Source organism: Chanodichthys erythropterus, chromosome 21, assembly GCF_024489055.1.
Source record: "Chanodichthys erythropterus isolate Z2021 chromosome 21, ASM2448905v1, whole genome shotgun sequence".
Classification (NCBI taxonomy): Eukaryota; Metazoa; Chordata; class Actinopteri; order Cypriniformes; family Xenocyprididae; genus Chanodichthys; species Chanodichthys erythropterus.
In genome coordinates this window covers 19,783,799-19,804,311 of record NC_090241.1, presented here as the reverse complement: position 1 = coordinate 19,804,311, position 20,513 = coordinate 19,783,799, and the positions used below count along the sequence as shown (strand labels likewise).

General features: G+C 35.0%; 1 protein-coding gene and 2 long non-coding RNA genes across 5 annotated transcripts; 2 read left to right on the top strand and 1 right to left on the bottom strand.

Moving 5' to 3' along the window:
- The first annotated feature begins 2,954 nt into the window (after positions 1-2,954).
- On the top strand, positions 2,955-5,552 carry LOC137011204 (uncharacterized). 2 transcript variants are annotated; one of them, XR_010893453.1, is made up of 4 exons: positions 2,955-3,010; positions 3,399-3,471; positions 3,606-3,757; positions 4,087-5,552. It is a non-coding gene; the product is annotated as an uncharacterized lncRNA (long non-coding RNA). The 2 variants fall into 2 exon arrangements; XR_010893454.1 differs by having other exon boundaries at positions 3,399-3,493.
- Positions 5,553-5,757: 205 nt separating this feature from the next.
- Positions 5,758-7,513, top strand: LOC137011512 (uncharacterized). 2 transcript variants are annotated; one of them, XR_010893483.1, is made up of 6 exons: positions 5,758-5,951; positions 6,042-6,206; positions 6,335-6,395; positions 6,493-6,571; positions 6,781-6,831; positions 6,958-7,513. It is a non-coding gene; the product is annotated as an uncharacterized lncRNA (long non-coding RNA). The 2 variants fall into 2 exon arrangements; XR_010893482.1 differs by lacking the exon at positions 5,758-5,951 and having other exon boundaries at positions 5,959-6,206.
- Positions 7,514-16,540: 9,027 nt separating this feature from the next.
- On the bottom strand, positions 16,541-20,282 carry ptmaa (prothymosin alpha a). Its single transcript, XM_067373588.1, has 5 exons — positions 20,126-20,282; positions 17,681-17,749; positions 17,492-17,582; positions 17,290-17,363; positions 16,541-17,196 (listed from the first exon to the last, which is right to left on the bottom strand). Exons 1-5 carry the CDS (start codon positions 20,168-20,170, stop codon positions 17,158-17,160), a joined length of 318 nt encoding a protein of 105 aa, XP_067229689.1. The 5' UTR covers positions 20,171-20,282; the 3' UTR covers positions 16,541-17,157.
- Positions 20,283-20,513: the final 231 nt, after the last annotated feature.

The following is a 20,513-nucleotide window of genomic DNA, read 5'->3' as shown; positions in this document are numbered from 1 at the left end:
ACTAATCCTGGATTTGGTAATCTGAGTTTCATTTTAAACAACTTATATAGCAGATTTTATATTCTGTTTTGCAGTTGACTATGTCTGCAAAATAATCTGGATTATTACTTTTAGACAGACAGAAATGCTGAATCCAAATGACAAAATTTTATTTTTAAAATGGGTTTTGCAGCAGGACCAACACTGCTGTGCAATAGTATGAATGAGTTTTCTCTATTAGTCTGTTATTGTTTGTATCATGACATCAGATAAATCCATTCCTATAACTGGTCATTTTTCATGTTAGTCAGACAGACCTTTCCTGTAGGTGGTTCTTGGCCAGATTAAGATGCAAACTGAACCAGACTATATGCTGATAGTCAAAAGCTATGTTAGTCTCAGCCTCAGACGTCACGCCCACTTGGCTGAATGTTCTTTAACAGTCCGCCTGGAAACAAATGCCGTGGCCCATGAAGCAAAACGCCCTTGTGGAAGATGAATGCCGTCATGTTTACAAATGTGACAATGAATGCCTAATTATATTTTTAAAACATTTTATTAACAGAAACAGGGAGTGTCAATGTATTCACATTAATTAACCTCAATTGTTGTTATTATTATTTAATTTCAGACTTTCAATAACTGTGTGTTCTTTAATAAATCATTTGAAAATCATTTTAAATCACCCTGTGGCCCTGAGGCCCCCTAGTGGACTCCGCCCCCCTGATTGAGAACCACTGTAGACATTGCAATTATCATGTGACTCATTGAATTGTATGCAGGTTCAAATGATTCTTGGCATCTCTGAAGTAATTAATCACACAACACTAATGATCCCAGTCAAAGAATGCCAAGAGATTATTGTCATCCTATTTCTCTTCTCACCTTGCATTGACTAATTGTTAACAGCTACAATAGTGTCAAATCTGCACCCAGACAAAGCCATAATGTCCTATAATTAATATCCATTAGAAGCACTTTCAGATTTCTGCTCTCTGGATATATCTGATGTGATTTCTATAAAACATCACCTTGTTATTCTCAGATAGGCCTATCATGTGTAAATGGGGTTAATGTAATGAAATATTTAATTGATTTGATTAAATTATTAGACAGTTCACCATCATGGCGTCTGTTTAATGGCAATTCAAACGAAAATGCATTAATCTTTCAGTATCATTCACGATGATATACAATATGACATTTTCCTTTTATTTGGTTTCTGTCTTCTGTTGCTGACTTTTAAAGGCCAGAATGTCCATTCACAATGCCCATTTGAGTTATTCGAGATATTGAGGTTTTTATTACTCATTGTGGTGTGTATGATGCTTGGCCAGGTTTCAATGCTTCATTGCTGACTCAGGAATAATAATAATCCAGTAATATGTATAAAATTGTGTTTCATTTTCTTAAGCAGCAGTACTGCATCACTCAGAGCAGATCTCATTAGTGAGAAAGCTGAGATCCAGCAGTTAAGCTGCAGATCAGCAGCACTAAACTGTCTCATGAAATCATGTATCATGCCTGCACCTGTTAGGAGGTTTTATTATTAGAAAATGAACAAATAATACTGAGGTCTTTTGGCTTCAGTAATGTAGGTTCGTGTGAGGTTGAACAATAAGTCCAAACTGTGCACAAAGTGCATAACATGAAAACAGAAGATCAGGAGGAAACTTTAAAAAGATGCTAAGATGTTAATTAAGTCATATTATATACGAATTTACGCGGTCTGTCTGTGGATATTTAAGAAAATATTCTGTTCTATTTCTATAAATATTCCATATTGTAACGTTTATCGCATTCGAGATATAAGGTCCCTTGTGTTTGTTCATTTATTTGAATATATATACAGTCAAGAATTCCCAGTGGATGGAACCTGATAAAATATAAGGAGACAATATTCATTCATCCATTCGTTTTCCAAACCGCTTGTCCTGTGTAGTATATGGTCACGGGGATGCGGGAGCCTACACTCTTAGAAGAGGTCGAACCTTTGGAGTTCAATAAAGAACTTTACAGTGCAAATATGAACTTCTAACTATCAAAAAGGTTCAAAGTTGAACTTACAGGTAAACTGGTTATTTGGAAGTTCTTTTTAGAACCTTTGTTGTGGTAACAGGGTTCATATTAGAACCTGTGTATAGTTAAGGTTCGTTTATGAACCTTTTCTAATATGATTGGAGTGTACAGTCGATACAGTGTTTCATCTGTACCCCCCGACCTCCCCGCACATTTCTATAAATTGCATCATAACATTGAAAGACACCATGTTTTTTGTCCATTTTTAAAGCATAAACTAAGAAGACCAAGAATAAAAATTCAGTTTTACATTCATAAATGGACAAGAAGCTGTTCAATGTTAAATGGAGAGGTGACGTGAAATTCTTAGCCCTAAAAATAGACTGTGTTCAATATCTTTCGCTTAGACAACCGAAAAAATATTCCCCAATTGAAAAGGACACTATGCAGTTTTAGAGCAAAAATCATGAGTAAAGTGTGATGCACAGGCAATTTATTTTACGTGTTTCATCTCTCCTTCTGTTCCAACTTTATCTACTTTGTTATTAGCTCATGTTTTAGAAAACATTTCATAATTGTATTGTGTAAGGTTTCATCAGGAAGATTATTTTTTTCTTTATTTAGTTTATTATTATCATTACTACTACTACTACTACTACTACTATTGCTTTTACTACAGCTGTTGTTAATCATTGTGCTGAGATTGCTTGTGCCTAAATGTTTTTACAAAATAAGAATACTGACAAATAACTAGCAATTCAAAAGTACATTATTTTCACTAAAAGTAAACGAGATTATTAATATTGTTTCGTTTTTAAGCATGAATAAGCAAATCCTTCAAAATGCTTTAAATGTTTTCATCTGGGCTTTGGTACGCAACGCAATGCACTGAATCTCCACAAGTCTCTCTCGCGCAATGATGTCAGTGGTCACGTGGAAAAAACCGTTACAAATGTTGAAGCGGCAGCAGCAGGCCCGAGTGGGACTGAGCGGAACGACACAAAAATCTGAGGTAAGACAACATAACGTCTCAAATAAACTATTAACTTTTTGAAAAGCTATGAAACACCTTTTTAATGTCATTAACTTTAAGGTGTGTGATAATGAATAAATGACGACGGGCCTAAGCAGAACACGTCGTGTTAATTCGGCCACAATATTGTCAATTTAACGGCCTGGAGAAATAATTCCGGGTGTACCACTTACTACACCTTTCCCACATGTACTATTTCAAGATATTTCCCGTTTTTTTTATCCTTACTGTGTGTGCGCGTGTGTTTGCTCGCGCGCTCGAGAGAGAGAGAGAGAGAGAGAGAGAATTTAGTAAAAATGAAAAGTTTATTTTTATTCATATTTTATAACGCATTGTTTTCTAAATTGCAATATTTCTCTGCATATAGAGGCAAGAATGAGCTCAGAGCTGATTCACTGGAAAATCCATGTGGCTGACTGGTTGATGGCAACAGTTTCCAGGTGATCATCCCTACATTTCAAGGTTTATCTCACAAAAATGCACACTCTGTTTAACTTCCCCATTGCAGCAAAACAGACATTTTCACAATTAAGAAGATATGACATTCTCCTATTGAATCCTGTTGTTTTAACAGACAATGGAATTGATGCGGACACTTGAATGAACCTAACTGAAAACTATGATACCTAAAATATTCCCTAAATTGAAGGATCAAGTTAAATTCATAAGATTAGAAGAAAACCTAAAGACTGAGATGCCTACCAAGACCACAAACACCATTCATGTGTAAGTTTATTACATCTACTCTTAAAGTTTTAAAAAGTATGTGGACACCTCTATTAATTATTATTTACATTTTTTAAATACTTAATAGGTTGTACTGAAGAATTCAGTGACTAGCATTTTCTCACATGTATGTATTTAGTTGACACTGTTATCCAAAACAACTTACATTGCTTTAAACTTATATTGCATTCCCGTTTTGGAATGGGATGCCCATCAACTTGTATAGGTGTGATGGTTAGGTTTCCACATACTTTTAGCTAAACTATATTGCTATCATTACAAATTACTGAGCTGTTAGTAGTACCATTATAACATGCACCTCTCTGCAGTTTTTTGTTTTTTTGTAGGACTTGATTTGGTATTTCACATGGATCAATCTCAACACAACGTATTGCTCAAACAGGGTGACCAGAAATTTATCAGCTACCCCACTAGCAATACAAAAAAAACTTAAGGAGAGTGGAGATTTTTTTCTTTATAAAATGTATTTATTACTTTTTTTTATCACAAAGCAAATGGAGTTAAAAAATAATCTGTTTGATCAGATGTGCACATAATTCCAACAGTGAAGTACAGGTAAGTGCATAATTTTAAAGAAAGATGGAGGTTAAAATTGCCTTTCTTTAATTTCAGGTAAAGCAAGCAAACAATACAACAAGGTTAGTTTAGCCCTGGTGACAAGTGACAAGACTGGAAGAGTGTATGTAAGAACGTGTCAAAGAGCCCTGCAGTTTCATAAAACCTTTTATAGTATTTTACATAATATTATTTTTAAAGGAGTCATGGTGTCACGGACAGAAGGAGACAACAGAGGTAATACAGTTCACAAAGGTTTATTATTGCAGGTGGCAGAGATGGGGAGAATAAACAGGTTAGTAGATTGAATGATGACAGGTTGAATGAACTTAGCTGGATGATAACAGTCTCTTTGTATTTGTAGATGATGGTGAGCGGATTGGTCTGGACTGAAGACAAAGGATGATGAAAGTGAGGGATCTCAATTATGAGACGAACAGGTAAGGAACCAGGTAAGCGACACATGGCATGAGATGCTTAAAAACTAATTCAAGAAAGATCACATTTGACTGGTATTGAAAGACTAAATTAAATTCGTAGCAGGTTTAGCAAAGTAAGGAAATGGGGTATTTTACCAAGGGTCCAAGGACTTGTGACACTAAAAATTTGGCAAGTATTGTAGATGTAAGTATGCCAAATGAAATAACACCTTTTCACTTACATGGCTAATATATATAAACTGAAGGGCTCTTTGACATGTTCTTACATACACTCTTCCAGTCTTGTCTCTTATCTGTGCCCGGTTGCATAAAGCACCTTAAAGGATTAGTTCACCCAAAAATGAAAATAATGTCATTTATTACTCACCCTCATGCCGTTCTACACCTGTAACACCTTCATTAATCTTCGAAATGCAAATTAAGATATTTTAGTTGAAATCCGATGGCTCAGTGAGGCCTTCATAGCCAGCAATGACATTTCCTCTCTCAAGATCCATTAATGTACTAAAAACACATTTAAATCAGTTCATGTGAGTACAGTGGTTCAATATTAATATTATAAAGCCATGAGAATATTTTTGGTGTGCCAAAAAAACTAAATAACAACTTATTTAGTGATGGCCGAATTCAAAATACTGCTGCAGGAAGCTGGTGTAGTATTTTTGGCACAGAAATACAGTACTCCGTCATTCGTCCAACTCGTATTTTGAAACTTTGGCCATGTTTAGCATGAGAATCCAACCCTTTAACAGTGTAAATAAGTCAGAATATAGCATTATACCCCCTTTAAGCTTCAGAACGTTATGAATCAGCGTGTCGAATCATGATTCGGATTGCGCGTCAAACCACCAAACTGCTGAAATCATGTGACTTTGGCGCTCCGAACCGCTGATTCGACACACTCATCATCACTATTTAAGTCCTTATTTTTGTTTTTCTGGAACACCAAAAATACTCTCTTTATGTCACAACCGGGCACTGGTATTTTGTAACAATGGCTGAACACACCTTGTTTAATTGTTCGCTTGTTGGAGACCTGGAAATATAGAGAACTGTTTTTACTCTCCACCATTCTCTAAAATTACACACTTGCGTAATAATATATTTCTTTTGTTTTTTTAGATGGACAATCTGTCTGACCAAGATGTGTATCAAAAAAGAGGTCAAGGGCAGTTGGGGTAAGTGTCCCAGACAGAATCAACTTAAGTTTTTTAAGAATAGCAGACATATTTTTGTGGGTAGATTTATTCAGGAGAAGATGATTACAGCGTTGGGATCCACTTGGATAAAATGAAAACCAAATGCTTGATGATCACCAAATCCTTTTAGAGGACTAAATGACACGGACAAAGAGTGAGAGGACAGACTATATGAAACATCACTCCACAAAGGAAATATTATCATGATATCCAGCCCTTAATGTCACCTCAGTTGTGAGTAAAATTGTGTTTCAAATTGTGACTTAAAAGCAAATAATAATGGAAATTATGTATCATTTAATACGTTTATATTGAATACATACATGTTATATTGAATATAACATTATTCTCTTCTTGTTTAGGAACCACGTACACCCAACCCTGTGCTGTATATACTGTAAATGGATGTGCCTTGTGTAACAGGTATACAAAGTATACTAGTAAATATTGTTATAATTCACACAAAATTGTTCATATACGTTTTATGATACCTGATCTAAAGGTGCGCTTCTCCTTTAAGTGATGCGAGGTCACAGTATGACCTAATTTCCTGTCCTGTCTCCTCCTCTTCCCTTTTGAAATGTGATTCGATGGAAGAGGTAGGTTTCTTTGTCATCCTGTTAATTTTATTTAAACCTAATGTTAATTATATCTTTTATATCTTTATTTCAACCCAAACTTATGTGTAAAGTACTGTTTTATCTATCCTTGGGATTATTTTTGATATTTTACATTCTTTGAGGTATATTTCTGTCTTTTATGTGAAACAAGCACATGGTAATGGAGGCGCACCATATTTGTTTTATAGTGTTATAAGGGCCACTGGATCTGAGGCTGCTTATTTGTCTCTGTTAAACAGGTATGTTTTCTATATTATTTTCCTTATGTTCATGTTTTCTTCCGCCCTTTTGAAATGTGATTCGATGGAAGAGAGTCATATAAGGGCCACTCAATCTGAGGCTGCTTATTTTTCTCTTTTACTCAGTAAAAAGATCCAGTGAATCGACTGCTTGCTGTCCCGTGTCTGTCTCTTCATTCAACACAACGTAACACAACGCAGACCAAGTTTTAATACCCGGTGTCGCTGGCCGCACATCACGCTGGGCATAAGCGAGCCACACGGGTTACACTTGGATGCGGTCTGTTTTTAGAAATAATGTTGCAAGGGGATAAAGTCTGTGAAGTAGACGATATGACCAGGTCATATGACCATGTTATTCTAATGACAATGTACTTAATCTTCAACCTTGAATATGCTTCAAAGCCGAGAAACACTCTTAACATTATTTGAAAAATAAAAATGTCCTGTTTAAACATTATCTTAAAAATTATATATAAATTAAAAATTAAATTATTAAAAATAATATAAAAATGATAGATATTCAGCTACATTCTGTTAAAGGTTGATGGAAATGTATAGATTAATGAATGAATTTATTTATTTGATTGTTTATTTATTTATTTATTTGAATGATAAAACAATTTTCCTTTTTTCTCTGTCCATTGGTGCCTGTGCTCACATTTTATATTTATGTATTAAACATTTTATAGACAATCATTGTGTTCTGTATTCAATGTTTTGAAATGGGATTAAGATATAGTTATACAAGTTATATAAGACATATAGTTAATGTATATTTTATATTATATTTTAATAATTATTATTAATATATGTTATTGCTATCTAAAAGGAAAAGGTTCAAAATGGAACCTTAATGGGCTTTAATGCACCTTTAAGTGAAGGTTCCAATTAGAACCTTTTTAAAAAGGTTCAAAAATGAACCTTTAAGGTTCCCCCACAGTTGCAATCGCCAGGAACCTCAAAAGGTTCATTTTTGAACCTTTTCTTCTTAGAGTGTAGAGGACAATGTTGAGTTGTTAATTATTGTGTGTATACTGACACCTAGCGGATATATTGGCGCAGTGTCAAAACCAGACTGCCGGTTGCATAAACTGTTTAAACTAGAGTACTAGATTTACAAGTTAGTCATCATCTATTTTATTTTCTTTAAGACTAGTCATAACTTTAAATTAGTTAGTTACATAAAAAGTATAAATTGTAAAGTTCCGAAAAGTAACACTTATTTACCCTTTGACTTGTCCTGTCTTACATAGTGGCTATACAACTGGACAGTTCTTTGCCTGTTCTTTAAAATGTAATTGTGTTGACTAAAATGAAGGTGTGTATTTTATATATATATATATATATATATATATATATATATATATATATATATATATATATATATATATATATATATATATATATATACAGTCAAACCAACAATTATTCAGATTTATACAAATTTGGAACCAAAAATTATTCAGACACTTTGACCTGACCATGTTTTGCTTAAGTGTTATCTGACATAATTAAGATTTTTTTTTTTTTCTGACACAGTTAAACTTTGAGATCTTGTCATATTTTATCACCATTTTTTTAAACTATAGTGAATAAACTGAATTAATTAAATGTTTAAGGTGTCTGAATGTGTGTGTGTGTGTATGTATGTATATATAATTTAAAAGTTCAAAATTTTGGGATTTGTAAGATTTTTAATGTCTTTAAAAGAAGTTTCGTCTGCTCACCAAGGCTGCATTTATTTAATTAAAAATACAGTAAAATCAGTAATATTGTGAAATATTATTACAATTTAAAATAATTGTTTACTATTTGAATATATTTCATAAAGTAATTTATTCCTGTGATGCAAAACTGAATTTTCAGCATCATTACTCCAGTCTTCAGTGTCACATGATCCTTCAGAAATCATTCTAATATGCTGATCTGCTGCTCCAGAAACATTTAATGTGTACAATTGTACAAAATATTTGTGTACAATATTTTTTTTCAGGATTATTTGATGAATAGAAAGTTCAAAAGAACAACATTTATTTGAAATATAATCTTTTGTTACATTTTAAATGTCTTTACTGCCACTTTTGATCGATTTAATGCATCCTTGCTGAAATTTTTTTTTAATTTCTTTAATTTCTTTTCAAAAAAATAAAAATAAAAATTCTTACTGACCCCAAACTTTTGATCGGTAGTGTATAATGTTACAAAAGCTTTGTATTTCAGATAAATGCTGTTCTTTTGAACTTTCTATTCATCAAGGAATCCTGAAAAAAAAAAAAGTACACAACTGTTTTCAACATTGAAAATAATCATAAATGTTTATTGAGCAGCAAATCAGCACATTAGAATGATTTCTGAAGGATCATGTGACACTGAAGACTGCTGAAAATTCAGATTTTCCAACACAGAAATAAATTACATTTTATATTATATTAAAATAGAAAACAGTTATTTTATATTGTAATAATATTTCACAATATAACTGTTTTTACTGTATTTTTAATTAAATAAATGCAATCTTGGTGAGCAGACAAAACTTCTTTAAAAAAAAAAAAAAAAAAAAAAAATATATATATATATATATATATATATATATATATATATATATATATATATATATATATATATATATATACACTAATGTTTGTGTGTGTGTGTGTATGTGTGTAAATTCTTCCAGAAAAATGACCATTTTCAATATTGACTCCAACATGTGTTGTTTACTGCATTGATGTTATATCATGCATGTTATATCAAAGCCATTAGGCTATAACATAACATCATAACTCATGGCAGTATTAACAGTTGAAGTGTTAGCTGAGAATAGATAAATGACCAGTCAAAAAGCAGGACAAATCTAGTTATGGATGGATATCTAATTTTATCAGCATCCCCAACAAAGCAAAATCTGTATTCACAAAGTTTCTGAGGTCGCAAAATTATTGTCCTATGGAAAAACTGAGACTAGATCATTTTATTTATTTATAAAAAAATAAATAAATAAATAGATAAAAAATTGAATTTACACTGATTTTCTAGATGATGTTCAGCACAGTGTACTAGCCACACTGATTTTAGTTGTGTAGTAACAAAAACGTCCAGTAGATGGGGATAATAGGCTTCATTTGCTAGAAGCACAACGAATAAGCATCAAAGTGTTTCTCTGAATGATATTTTGTAATTGTTTATCGTATAAATTATGCTGAATATGAAAATTATGCTGAACTACAAGTGACACAAGAATAACATCCTCCCTTGTACATTTGTATATACATGCTAAATGACAATAATTTGTTAAAGCGCAGTCTGAATCTTTGAATGTGTATATTTAATTAATGATAGACTGTGATTTCTGGATTAAATTCTCACACATTTATAATAAATTGCTATATGAAATCATTTATATTGGTTCTCACATGTGCAGTTGTAAATTTGGTTGCTAAAATACTGTATAAAAACAGGTTATTCAAAACACCACAAGGTGGCATGAGAGGGTTCAGAGGAGTTCCCACCCACACCCTCAGATATACTGTGATTCATGCTGTTTATCCAGGAGCAGCCAGATCACTAACTGGACTGAAAAATTCACACAGAGAGAAAGACACAGAGCTGACAGACTCACTCTCACTTGTTTTTCTTTTATGGATTCCAGAAACAGAGAGGTGTAAATGACTGACCAATACAAATTTGCACCATGCCAATATTATAAATTCCCAGGATGCCTATACGCTTGGCCTTGGGAGGATGCACTGCATGAATGGAACATAAGGATGCAACACTGATTTAGAGCAAGCACTCAAAGAGAGGCAGTTCTAACATGGATTCTACTGGACTAGAGACTTCTTTGGATTGTTACATCACCAAGAAACAGAAGGACTTTCAATGTCTTATCGAGAAGATATGTGAGTGATGTCAGAATATTACATGATCAAATATCCTGATGCAAAAAAAGTTGCTATATTAAGAGTGTAGTATATAATATATGAAGACTTCAGATGCAAAAGCCTCAAAGTGCCATATGAAATTTTCTTCTAAAACGAGCATTTTTATCAAGCTTGTATGTTTAGGTTCAGTAATTTCACTTTAATTGCAATTAGTAGGTCATTTTCATTGCCATTAAAGTGAAATAACTGAACCTAAACCTACGAGCTTGATAAAAATGCTCATTTTAGAAGAAATATTTAAGATTGCACTTAGAGGCTTTTGCATCTGAAGTCTTCATATATTACAGTAAAATTATATATTTTATTTTAATACTGAAATTTTTGATGTCATTACTAAAAAAAGTGTAAAATATTATTATATGTGTAAAATATATTTGTAAAATATGATTGTAAAAAATATTACTGTTAATATTTGGAGGTAAAATGTGAAATAGGAAAAAAAAAAAGAAAAATCAGATGAGTTAAAACACACCAAGACTTACAGACACAATGACCTTTGGACTAGCTAACTTGCTTTCTCTCAAACACATGATTTTCTCTCTCTCATTCTGCTTCACATAACAAGTGTGAAGTGCATTTGTGAGGATGTGTACACCTGGAAAGTTTAGTCATATGTTGAATGAATAAATAAATGAAATAATGAAACATTAGTGCTTTTCTTATGTACTACTGTACACCCAAAGTGCTTTGCAATCATATCAGGGGGGTCTCCCCTCAACCACCACCAGTGTGCAGCATCCACTTGAACCACAGTCACAGAACAACGGTGCCAGTTCCCTCACAACACACACGCGATAGATGAAGAGGAGAGAGAGTGATAGAGCCAACTCAAAGGATGGGGATTATTAGGAGTGAATGCTAAGGGCTAACGGAGAGAATTTGGCCAGGATACCGGAAATACACCCCTATTCTTTACAAGAATTTCCATAGGATTTTTAATAACCACAGAGAGTCAGGACCTCGGATTAATGTCTCATTTGAATACGGCATTAGGACCCACACAGATCAAAGGGTGAGCACCCCCTGCTGGCCTCACTAACGCCTCTTCCAGCAGCAACCTGGTTTTCCCAGGAGGTGTCCCATCCAGGTACTGACCCTGTTTAGCTTTAGTAGGCAACCAGTCTTGGGCTACTGGGTGATATAGCTGCAGCTTGTTTGGCTTGGACAGTGAGCACAAGCTCCGTTCCGGCGAGTGCCCGAATCACAAGGTATGTGGGTTTGTGGTAATATGTATACTGAAGTAGTTTTACTGAGGTTAGAAGTGTCACTATAGACCATTGACAGCCATGCTAATGGGACGTGAGGAATAGTAAAAAATCTTTCTAATAAGATAAGATAAGTCAATTTAAAAGGTTAGTTCACCCAAAAATGAAATTTGTGTCATTAATTACTCACCCTCATGTCTTTCCAAACCCTTAAGACCTTCGTTCATCTTCAGAACACAAATGAAGATATTTTTGATGAAATCTGAGAGCTTTCTGACCTCCCTATATACAGCAACGTCATAACCAATTTCAAGGTCCAGAAAGGTACTAAAGACATTGTTAAAATAGTCCATGTGACTGCAGTGGTTCAACCTTAATGTTATGAAGTGATAAGAATACTTTTTGTGTGCAAAAACAAAGCAATAACAACTTTATTTAACAATTTCTTCTCTTCCCTGTCATTCTCCTATGCTGTTCACGTTGTAAACACAGTGCAGTGCTTCTGGGTTCTACATCAGAACGCCAGCTCAGCATTGGCTGACGTTGATCACGTGGCCAATAATGAGCCGGCATTCTGATGTAGAACCCAGAAACGCTGCACTGTGTTTACAATGTGAACAGTTGTTGTCTATTTTAACCCTTAAATGCATACCTCGGGTCTTTAGTGACCCGGGACGTCATTCAATACCCTCCTCGTTCATTTTTTAAAGTTAGACAGCAACCTTCTTGGTATTCCTCAATCAATTCATTATAAAGGATATAACAAGAAAAAAATCATAAAATTATAAAATAATGCCTATTTTTGTATTCATTTTTTGTAAAAATTGTATAGGGTCGCAAACGACCCGAGGTGTGTATGAGTGTATGTATATTTTTCTGCACAACAATAATTTAATCTTAGATGACTGAATATGTGCAAATTCACCTTTATTCCACAAGGTGGCAATGTCTGATACACAATGCTGAAGTGACGACTCATTCAGACAGAAAACGAAATAATAATAACAACATGAAAAGGCTCAGCAATTTACTGCAAAACAAGTACTGAACGCAATGAAATATGACTGTAAATGTTACTGAATGGATCTGGTGAAGCTGTTAGCGATCAAAATATTGATTTTAAAGATTTTGAAAATTATATAGTTTTGAGAATACGTTTGAGATCGCGAATGGGCTCATGGACCTCAAACATAAAACTAGCCTATTATTTGCTGAATTTACTGTGAAATGAGCTCTGACGAGGACAGTGATGATGGCATAAAACATCTGCTCAAACGGAGCCCTTTCAAGCTCCAAAAGGTAACAAAATACGATTTATTTTATTCTTCTGTAATTGTTTCTCTAATATCAGAGGAGTTTTATATTATCACGACAGGTAGAGATCCTTCCGTGTTAGATATTGATCCGGGTCGAAACCGACCCAAATATGTAAGAATGATTGGCGAAACAGTCATGCATTTAAGGGTTAACAATGCCTTTCTGGGCCTTGAAATTGGTTATGACATTACTGCCTATAGGGAGGTCAGAAAGCTCTCAGACTTCATCAAAAATATCTTAATTTGTGTTCTGAAGATGAACAAAGATCTTAAGGGTGTGGAACGGCATGAGGGTGAGTAATTAATGACAGAAAGTAACATTTTTGATAGAACTAACCATTTAAAGCCTACTTGTTAGCACAAAGATTTACTCTTTTTTTTTTTTTTAGTGCTGTTAATCCTACCAGTGCTCTGACTAATTATACTTTTATTATGTAATCATACTAAACCATCTGTAATTGTTAATGATTAATAATAATGATTATTTTATTTAATTACCATTCAAATGCATCCATGTTCTTTGTCATAAGCCCTTGAAATCTGCTTGTGGACACATATTGCATAGAGTGTGCAGAATTAATTTAGACTTTTTGAACACTATTGATCTCTATACCCCACTGAACACACTCAACAATGTCCTGCATGCAAATCAATGTGCTCCAAATGTGTGCTCACATACAAACCTTGATTAACACATCCACTATTCGTGGTTTAGATGTTGTAGTTACACCTTTACCCAGTAAGAAATAAAATAACATTGACATCTAACGCACAGGACTGCCACTTTATTAAGACATTACATAAGACAAATGTGCATTCGGAATCATTAGCCAAAAGAATCAGACATGATGAACCTTTGATGGCTCTCATGAGAACCTATGTAAGTCCTGCCTATTTTATTTTTTTTTTTAATAATTATTAAAATCCAATTAGTTTTATCATACTTAGAGTGACACCCTTATGCCCTAACCTCATTAAAGTTCATGCAAAAGCCAATGACTAAGCCTCTTGAACCAACATAAACTTGTATTTTGCAAATTATCACTTGCAACGCCCCTGAAACACTCTATACTGAAGAAAACTTGCATTGTAGACCAGAAATACCCAAACCAGGGCCTGTAAGCCAAAGTTTTCCCGTGATAACGTTTTTTTTTTGCATTGAAATGTAGAGAGTACAAGTTAATTTGATTAAAAATTGTACATTTTAATATAATATAATATAGTTGGATATAGTGCAGCATGTACTTTTAGCCTACGTCCCTCAATCAAGTTTAATTTGTGGCCCTTTATAGTGGACACCTCAAGAAGTAGACAATTTAAGCATAAATGATAAAAAAAAAAATTTGCTAATCAGCTGAGCTTAGCGAATGTGCTTTAATTCGAACAGTTTCATTTGTTCTCTTTTCTTTTCAAAGATGCAGCTTTTAACAAGTACTGTCAACAAGTATTTTTACTAGTTCATTAGACAAGAGTCATCTTGTATCCTGCTAAAATGTGGTCACAGTGTCTTTCTCACCACATTATATATATATATATATAAGTCCATGTTTATGCAGGTTAATGCTTGTTTGAAACGAATCATGCATAGACCATAGCAGAAAAAAACTCTGGAATTGATTCAGATCCAACTTCCTTATATCCTTATAATCTCCTAGATGGATTCATTTTCAGTCAGTTCTAATTTCACTCTAAAAGTTTCCAAACTATTCACCTCAGCATTGATCATCTGCTTTCTTCATATGTGCTTGTCTCCTTAGTTGAAAGCATGATGATCTCTGTCTCTTGTTTCCCCTGGCACCTCATCAAGTTAGCCTGTCCTCCTACTTGTTACTTCCTCTCCCTACTTCCTGCTTATTAAAACTGGCTTGTTTTGAAGTAGTTAACTTTGGGAAGCACCCATGTCTCAGTTAGACAGGCAGAATGGTGTGTTTTATCTTTAAAAAAAAAAAAAATGCATAAAATAGAACTGACCAAATGAAAAGACAATATGCAGTGTGACACCAGATCAGGGCTTGAATGACCAGAGTGAGTGTCTATAAAGCAGGTCACATTTCAACTGTCATTTAGTTTGTCACTGGTGCTCATGATTGACAGTTCTACCGCTAGTAGTGAAATATCAACTCTTCTTTCTGAGAGTTCATAGAGAAAACCAAAACTCAAACACTTTCACTTTCTAGCACTGTTAGCTTTTGGTTTTGCATATTAAGTGTTAATTTTTTTTTTTTTTTTTTTTTTTCATGCTTCAAACAGTGACCTAAATGCAATTCATGAAATACTAATTACTTTTGTAGTTTTTAAAATGCCTATTTTGACAGAAAATTTCTGAACTGAAATGTTTTAAAGTTTGTTATATTTTATGATGCAGTCAGATCATCCCATGAAACGGTGCTGTTAAAGTCACTACATCGAGTCAGTAGCTAAAAATAGCTTCCAATATTTAAATTTCAAAGTTCAGTATCACTTTTGAGCTTGTCGTTTCTTTTTTAAGAGGACCTTGTGATTTTGATGATCTGTACTACAAACTTGCCTTCTTTATGGAATAACTAGAAAAAAAAAAAGTTTAGTGACATTTGACCACTAGTACTTTCATTTATGTTGAATAAATTCCAAATAAACCTTTTATACACACATTGGGTTTCCATGTTTTATGGGGACATAAAGATGTAATTTTTATACTATAACTGTATATTCTATCCCCTAACCCTAAACCTATCCATTACCAAAAAAAACTTTTTTTTACTCTTTACATTTTTACTCTTTCAAAAAAAAATCACTTTGTATGATTAATAAACTGTTTTCCTCAGGGGGACCAAAAAATGTCCCCACAAAGACAATGATTTTGGAAATGGCCATCTTATGGGGATAAGATAAGATGTCCTTATGGGGACATTTTTTTGGCATCATTTGAAGAGAAAATTTTGTCCCCATAACATTGGGTTTACCAGGACATTATATTTTATATATATAAACGTGAGCAAAGTGGCCTAAAGAAATGTGAATATAAAAGAAAGAATTCACACAGTCAATTTTATTTAACATAATATAATTTATACCAGATCTTGGAGTCTTAAAGGCCTGAATAATTTACATTGATGTACATTTACTTTTGACAGGCTGATGAAAAACATGAACTGCATCTGAAGATAATGCTGGTTCAATTATTCTTGCCCATACAGCTCCAACATTAAAAACTCATTAAAAGTCATGAAAGAAAAAAAAAAAAAAAGGAAAAAAAAAAAAAAACTCACAAAATAAATTTCGGTTTATTGTCGCACAACAAATTTCACACATACATCAAACAGGCCACAAATAGATAGCAATTTAATAGACAAGAAAGAAAAGAAGAAAATTCTTTTCTTTTGGCCTTGCCCTCTCATACAGTCCAACTACGTATGATACAACTGATGTACATACACAAAGTTACTGGAATGCTTTGAATTAAAGTTTTTTTTTTTTTTTGTATGTTTTTCTGTCATTTTTCGTTTCTTTTTTTGCTTTGTTTTTTTACAAGTTTCATTTGAGATAACATGACATGGTCAAACCACAAGTAAAATCTATTTCATAGAGAAGCATCAACTTCAAAGCACCGTTTGGTAATCAGAGATCACTGTCAAAAATGGCTGACCTCCTAACAATATGTACAAAAATATAAAATGTAAATAAAAATACAAACAAATTTTTCCTTTTAAAGTATTTTGTAAGAAGGTAGAGCTTTGAAGTCTTGGTTGTTTCTACAAAATCTGCAGTTAGGTGTGTGTACACGGATGCTGGACTCTACTTGATGATGACCATGTTTTTTGCCTCCCCCAATGGACGAGTTAAGGAAAGGAGGGATGAGGAGATTTCCAGCAGAGTAGCTTCTTACACATCAGTCTTTTGCTTCTTAGTTTCAACATCATCCTAAAAAATGTGGCCAGACAGAGTTAAGACACCATAGTTATGGGGTAAACTTTTCTTTTTAGAAGATTTCAATGACATGAAGTGCAAACTGACCTCATCGTCATCATCCTCAGCTGCTCTTTTTCCTGTGCCACCCTCAGCCTCATCATCTTCATCATCATCTTCACCTATAAATGTAGTTAATTCTTAGTAAAGCAACTTTGTTTACATCCTTTGGTTGTCAACAGATGGGGTGGAGCTAAAGCAGCAGGTCTCCATTATTCTTATCCAATTAGTTGCACACTAAAGCCCTTACCTTCTCCATCATCTTCCTCATCCTCTTCTTCGGCCACATCATCATCTTCCTCATCTACTTCATTTTCTGGGTCACCGTTCTCCTCATTTTCCTAAAAAGACATTACGAGTTATCACGGGTAATACCTTTTGATACATATTACAAGCACTACAGATGTTGTCAACACTAAAGAAAGTTGAGGAAACTTACAGCATTTCCATTAGCAGGGACATCCTTTCCATTTTCTGCCTCCTCAACCTGTTTCTTTTCTTTAAGGTCCTAAATGAAAAAAATATATAGATTTATCTGTAACTGCTTCAGTTACTCATCTAGGAAATTCAAATAGGCCAGTGCTGAATTCACATCCTCTCTTATTTGTGGAACGTGCTTTCATTTCACATTTGAAACGCGACACTTCCACACTCTTTATTCATTGGATGCCTGCCTGTTCCATCCCCGCCTGGTTTAAAGACCATATTGAGGTGTTGTAATTTGATACGTCGATGGCGTTACCGCCAATGCGCGTTGTAGTTCAGTTTATAATCCATCTCATTGCGCTTGATAAAGACACGCCCGCTAAAAAACTACAACCCCCAGATTACAATTAGTGAATATTTTAACTCAGCCAATAAGAGCGCTAACTTGACCAAAGAGAGGCAGGACCGATAAGCCTCTGAGAAAGCGAGTGAGTGAGAGAAAGAGATAGAGAAAGACGGGGGGGAACAATAGCGTTGTGCATTTGAGCCTTTAACAATTCGGTTTTTCGAGCACTACATTGTTGTTCTCTCGAGAATTACTATTATTCTTAAGAGAAGCCGTTTTATCTATCAAGTTATTGAACACACTGTATCTTTTCGTTTAAAAACGCAGACTTTTCATCTCTCTGAATACCACAGGATGTGCTTCCACGCAGCAGCTCGCTCGTAATAATAAATTTAGGTCATAATCCTCAGCTTTTAAGCCGGTTAGCGTCTACACATCACGCCTGCAACGCCTTCTCACACCGTCACCATTACATGCCGCTTTGTACCACCACTGAGCGCCAGTGAACCATACATGAATAGTGAACATATGCCACTATCTACAGGATTATACTGACCCATATATCAATCAAACAAACAGCGTGGGCAGTAACCTTATAGCCTGAAGCGGAAATCATATCCGTTCTTCATATGCAAACTTAAGAAACGCAGGCTTATCAAGACCAGGACGCAAGAAAAAACCTAACAAAGGACAAACGGGTCAGAAATGTTGTGCCCACCGCGCTGGTAGGCGAGTCCAGCGATCCTTATATGACATCAGCAGAGATTGAGCACAACACGCTTGATAAGTCCGGCGGAAAACGATCGTTTAGGTTGATACACTGTACGGGGCCGTTCAAACAGCACGCGTCTCGCGCTCGCAAGCAGCTAGACGGTGCGCAACGGAATGGAACAGAGCGAGATACGTTTTTAAAAGTTGAACGGAGCCACTGCGCCTTGAAAACGCGGCGCTCATGCATGCAACGGTAGAATAACTGCGAGAAACAACCTTCGGAGACGTCGGTCTAGTATACGTTTACATTTATAAGCGATGAAAAATAGAGCAGCTGCCTGTACTGATGCGTCTTAACTTCGGTTTTCGCGCTCACCTCCTGAGCTGACCGCGGCGCGCGCTACAATAGGAACTCATTCAGTCAGCCAGACTGCAGCATCCGCAGCGGGGTATCGCGGGTAAGTTTACACACAAACTGACATCGACCATAGAAGTAATTCCATATTTCGATAGCCGCTGATACAATCGAAACCTTTCCTCCGTGCACTGAATAAGAGACCTCTTTTCTTTCATGTGAGAAATGATCACCCATGCCGCCACTTCTTCCTCTGTAGCCTATTAAGTGCCGGGCAGCTCTTAAGTAGTTTGATCAATAATGTATGATAAACTCTCAATTTCACTACATAAGTGAATACAACCCGAACTTGACAGAACTTAAAAAACAACGCGCCCTAACGCTCGGGAAAGTCCAATTAAATAAAGCGTAAATCTGAGGCAGGTTGGCTCTAATGTAAACAATGTTTTCTAAGATTAATTACCGTTTTCATTACACTGCTCAAACATAAAGTAGACACATTCAAACCTCACGGAAAACGTGCTTTATTCACAGTGCCATCATGAATCGTGAGGGCTGCAGTAACTTGTGTGACAGATCGGGCTGCGGGCTGACGAATCACCGCGTCTCGCGGACTGTACGAGGCACCTTTAATTATTGAGTCTATACGAAGTAATAAAGAAACTTGTTCAACAAACCATATAAGCAGAATATATATAGTGCTTACGAATATCCGCGTCAATCCTTCTCATTATATTTTTCAAAGAGGAACCGAAAAACCGCCTGCATAAACAAAGAACCCGCGCAGAATCCGAACAAAAAGCCTTTTTTAGTTGCAAATATCTCCGTAAAGAAGCCCAACTTCAGAGCACCTAACGTTTTACAATCCACGAAGTGTTCAAAGTGTCAGTGAGAGGTCAGAACACTGGCAAAATTTGCAAACAGTGTTCCAATAGTGCTGTATACCGATTCCCATGCCAAAATTCATATTTCATAAAAGCCCGTTTATTCAAATGAAGAAAAACGCAGCATCTCTGCAAATCAGGGTATAACTTAAGTTGCATTACCTTGGCGGAGACTTCCGAGCTGGTATCGACTTTTGTGTCAGCCATTTTTCCTAAATGTTAAGAATATAATGGGGTCTCGGAACAAAATAATATAAAGAGAAATACAAGATGTGTATAATAAAAAAAAGACTATTAAGCGTCTGTAGCGAGCTCGCACGGCGGCACAGCTGTTAATATAGAAGACTAGGCGGAGCTTGGGGGCGGGCGGTTTTCACTGATTGGTTAGTGTGGCAAAAACTCCGCTCTTCTGATTGGTCAAGATGGAACAATAGACAGTATTTCTACAAAGTCAGACTCCGCCTCCAAACCAACCTCTGACTCATTTATGTGTGGAATAACTGTCGATCCATACTATCCTGGTCAATCTCCCCTTGATGGATGGCCTAGA

Excerpts from the sequence above, each read along its gene's own strand:
- ptmaa (XM_067373588.1), bottom strand. The coding sequence starts at position 20,170 with ATGGCTGACACAAAAGTCGATACCAGCTCGGAAGTCTCCGCCAAG. Across the intron at positions 17,750-20,125 it reads GCTCGGAAGTCTCCGCCAAG|GACCTTAAAGAAAAGAAACA; the intron begins GTAATGCAACTT and ends TTTTTCATTTAG. Across the intron at positions 17,197-17,289 it reads CTGAGGATGATGACGATGAG|GATGATGTTGAAACTAAGAA; the intron begins GTCAGTTTGCAC and ends CACATTTTTTAG.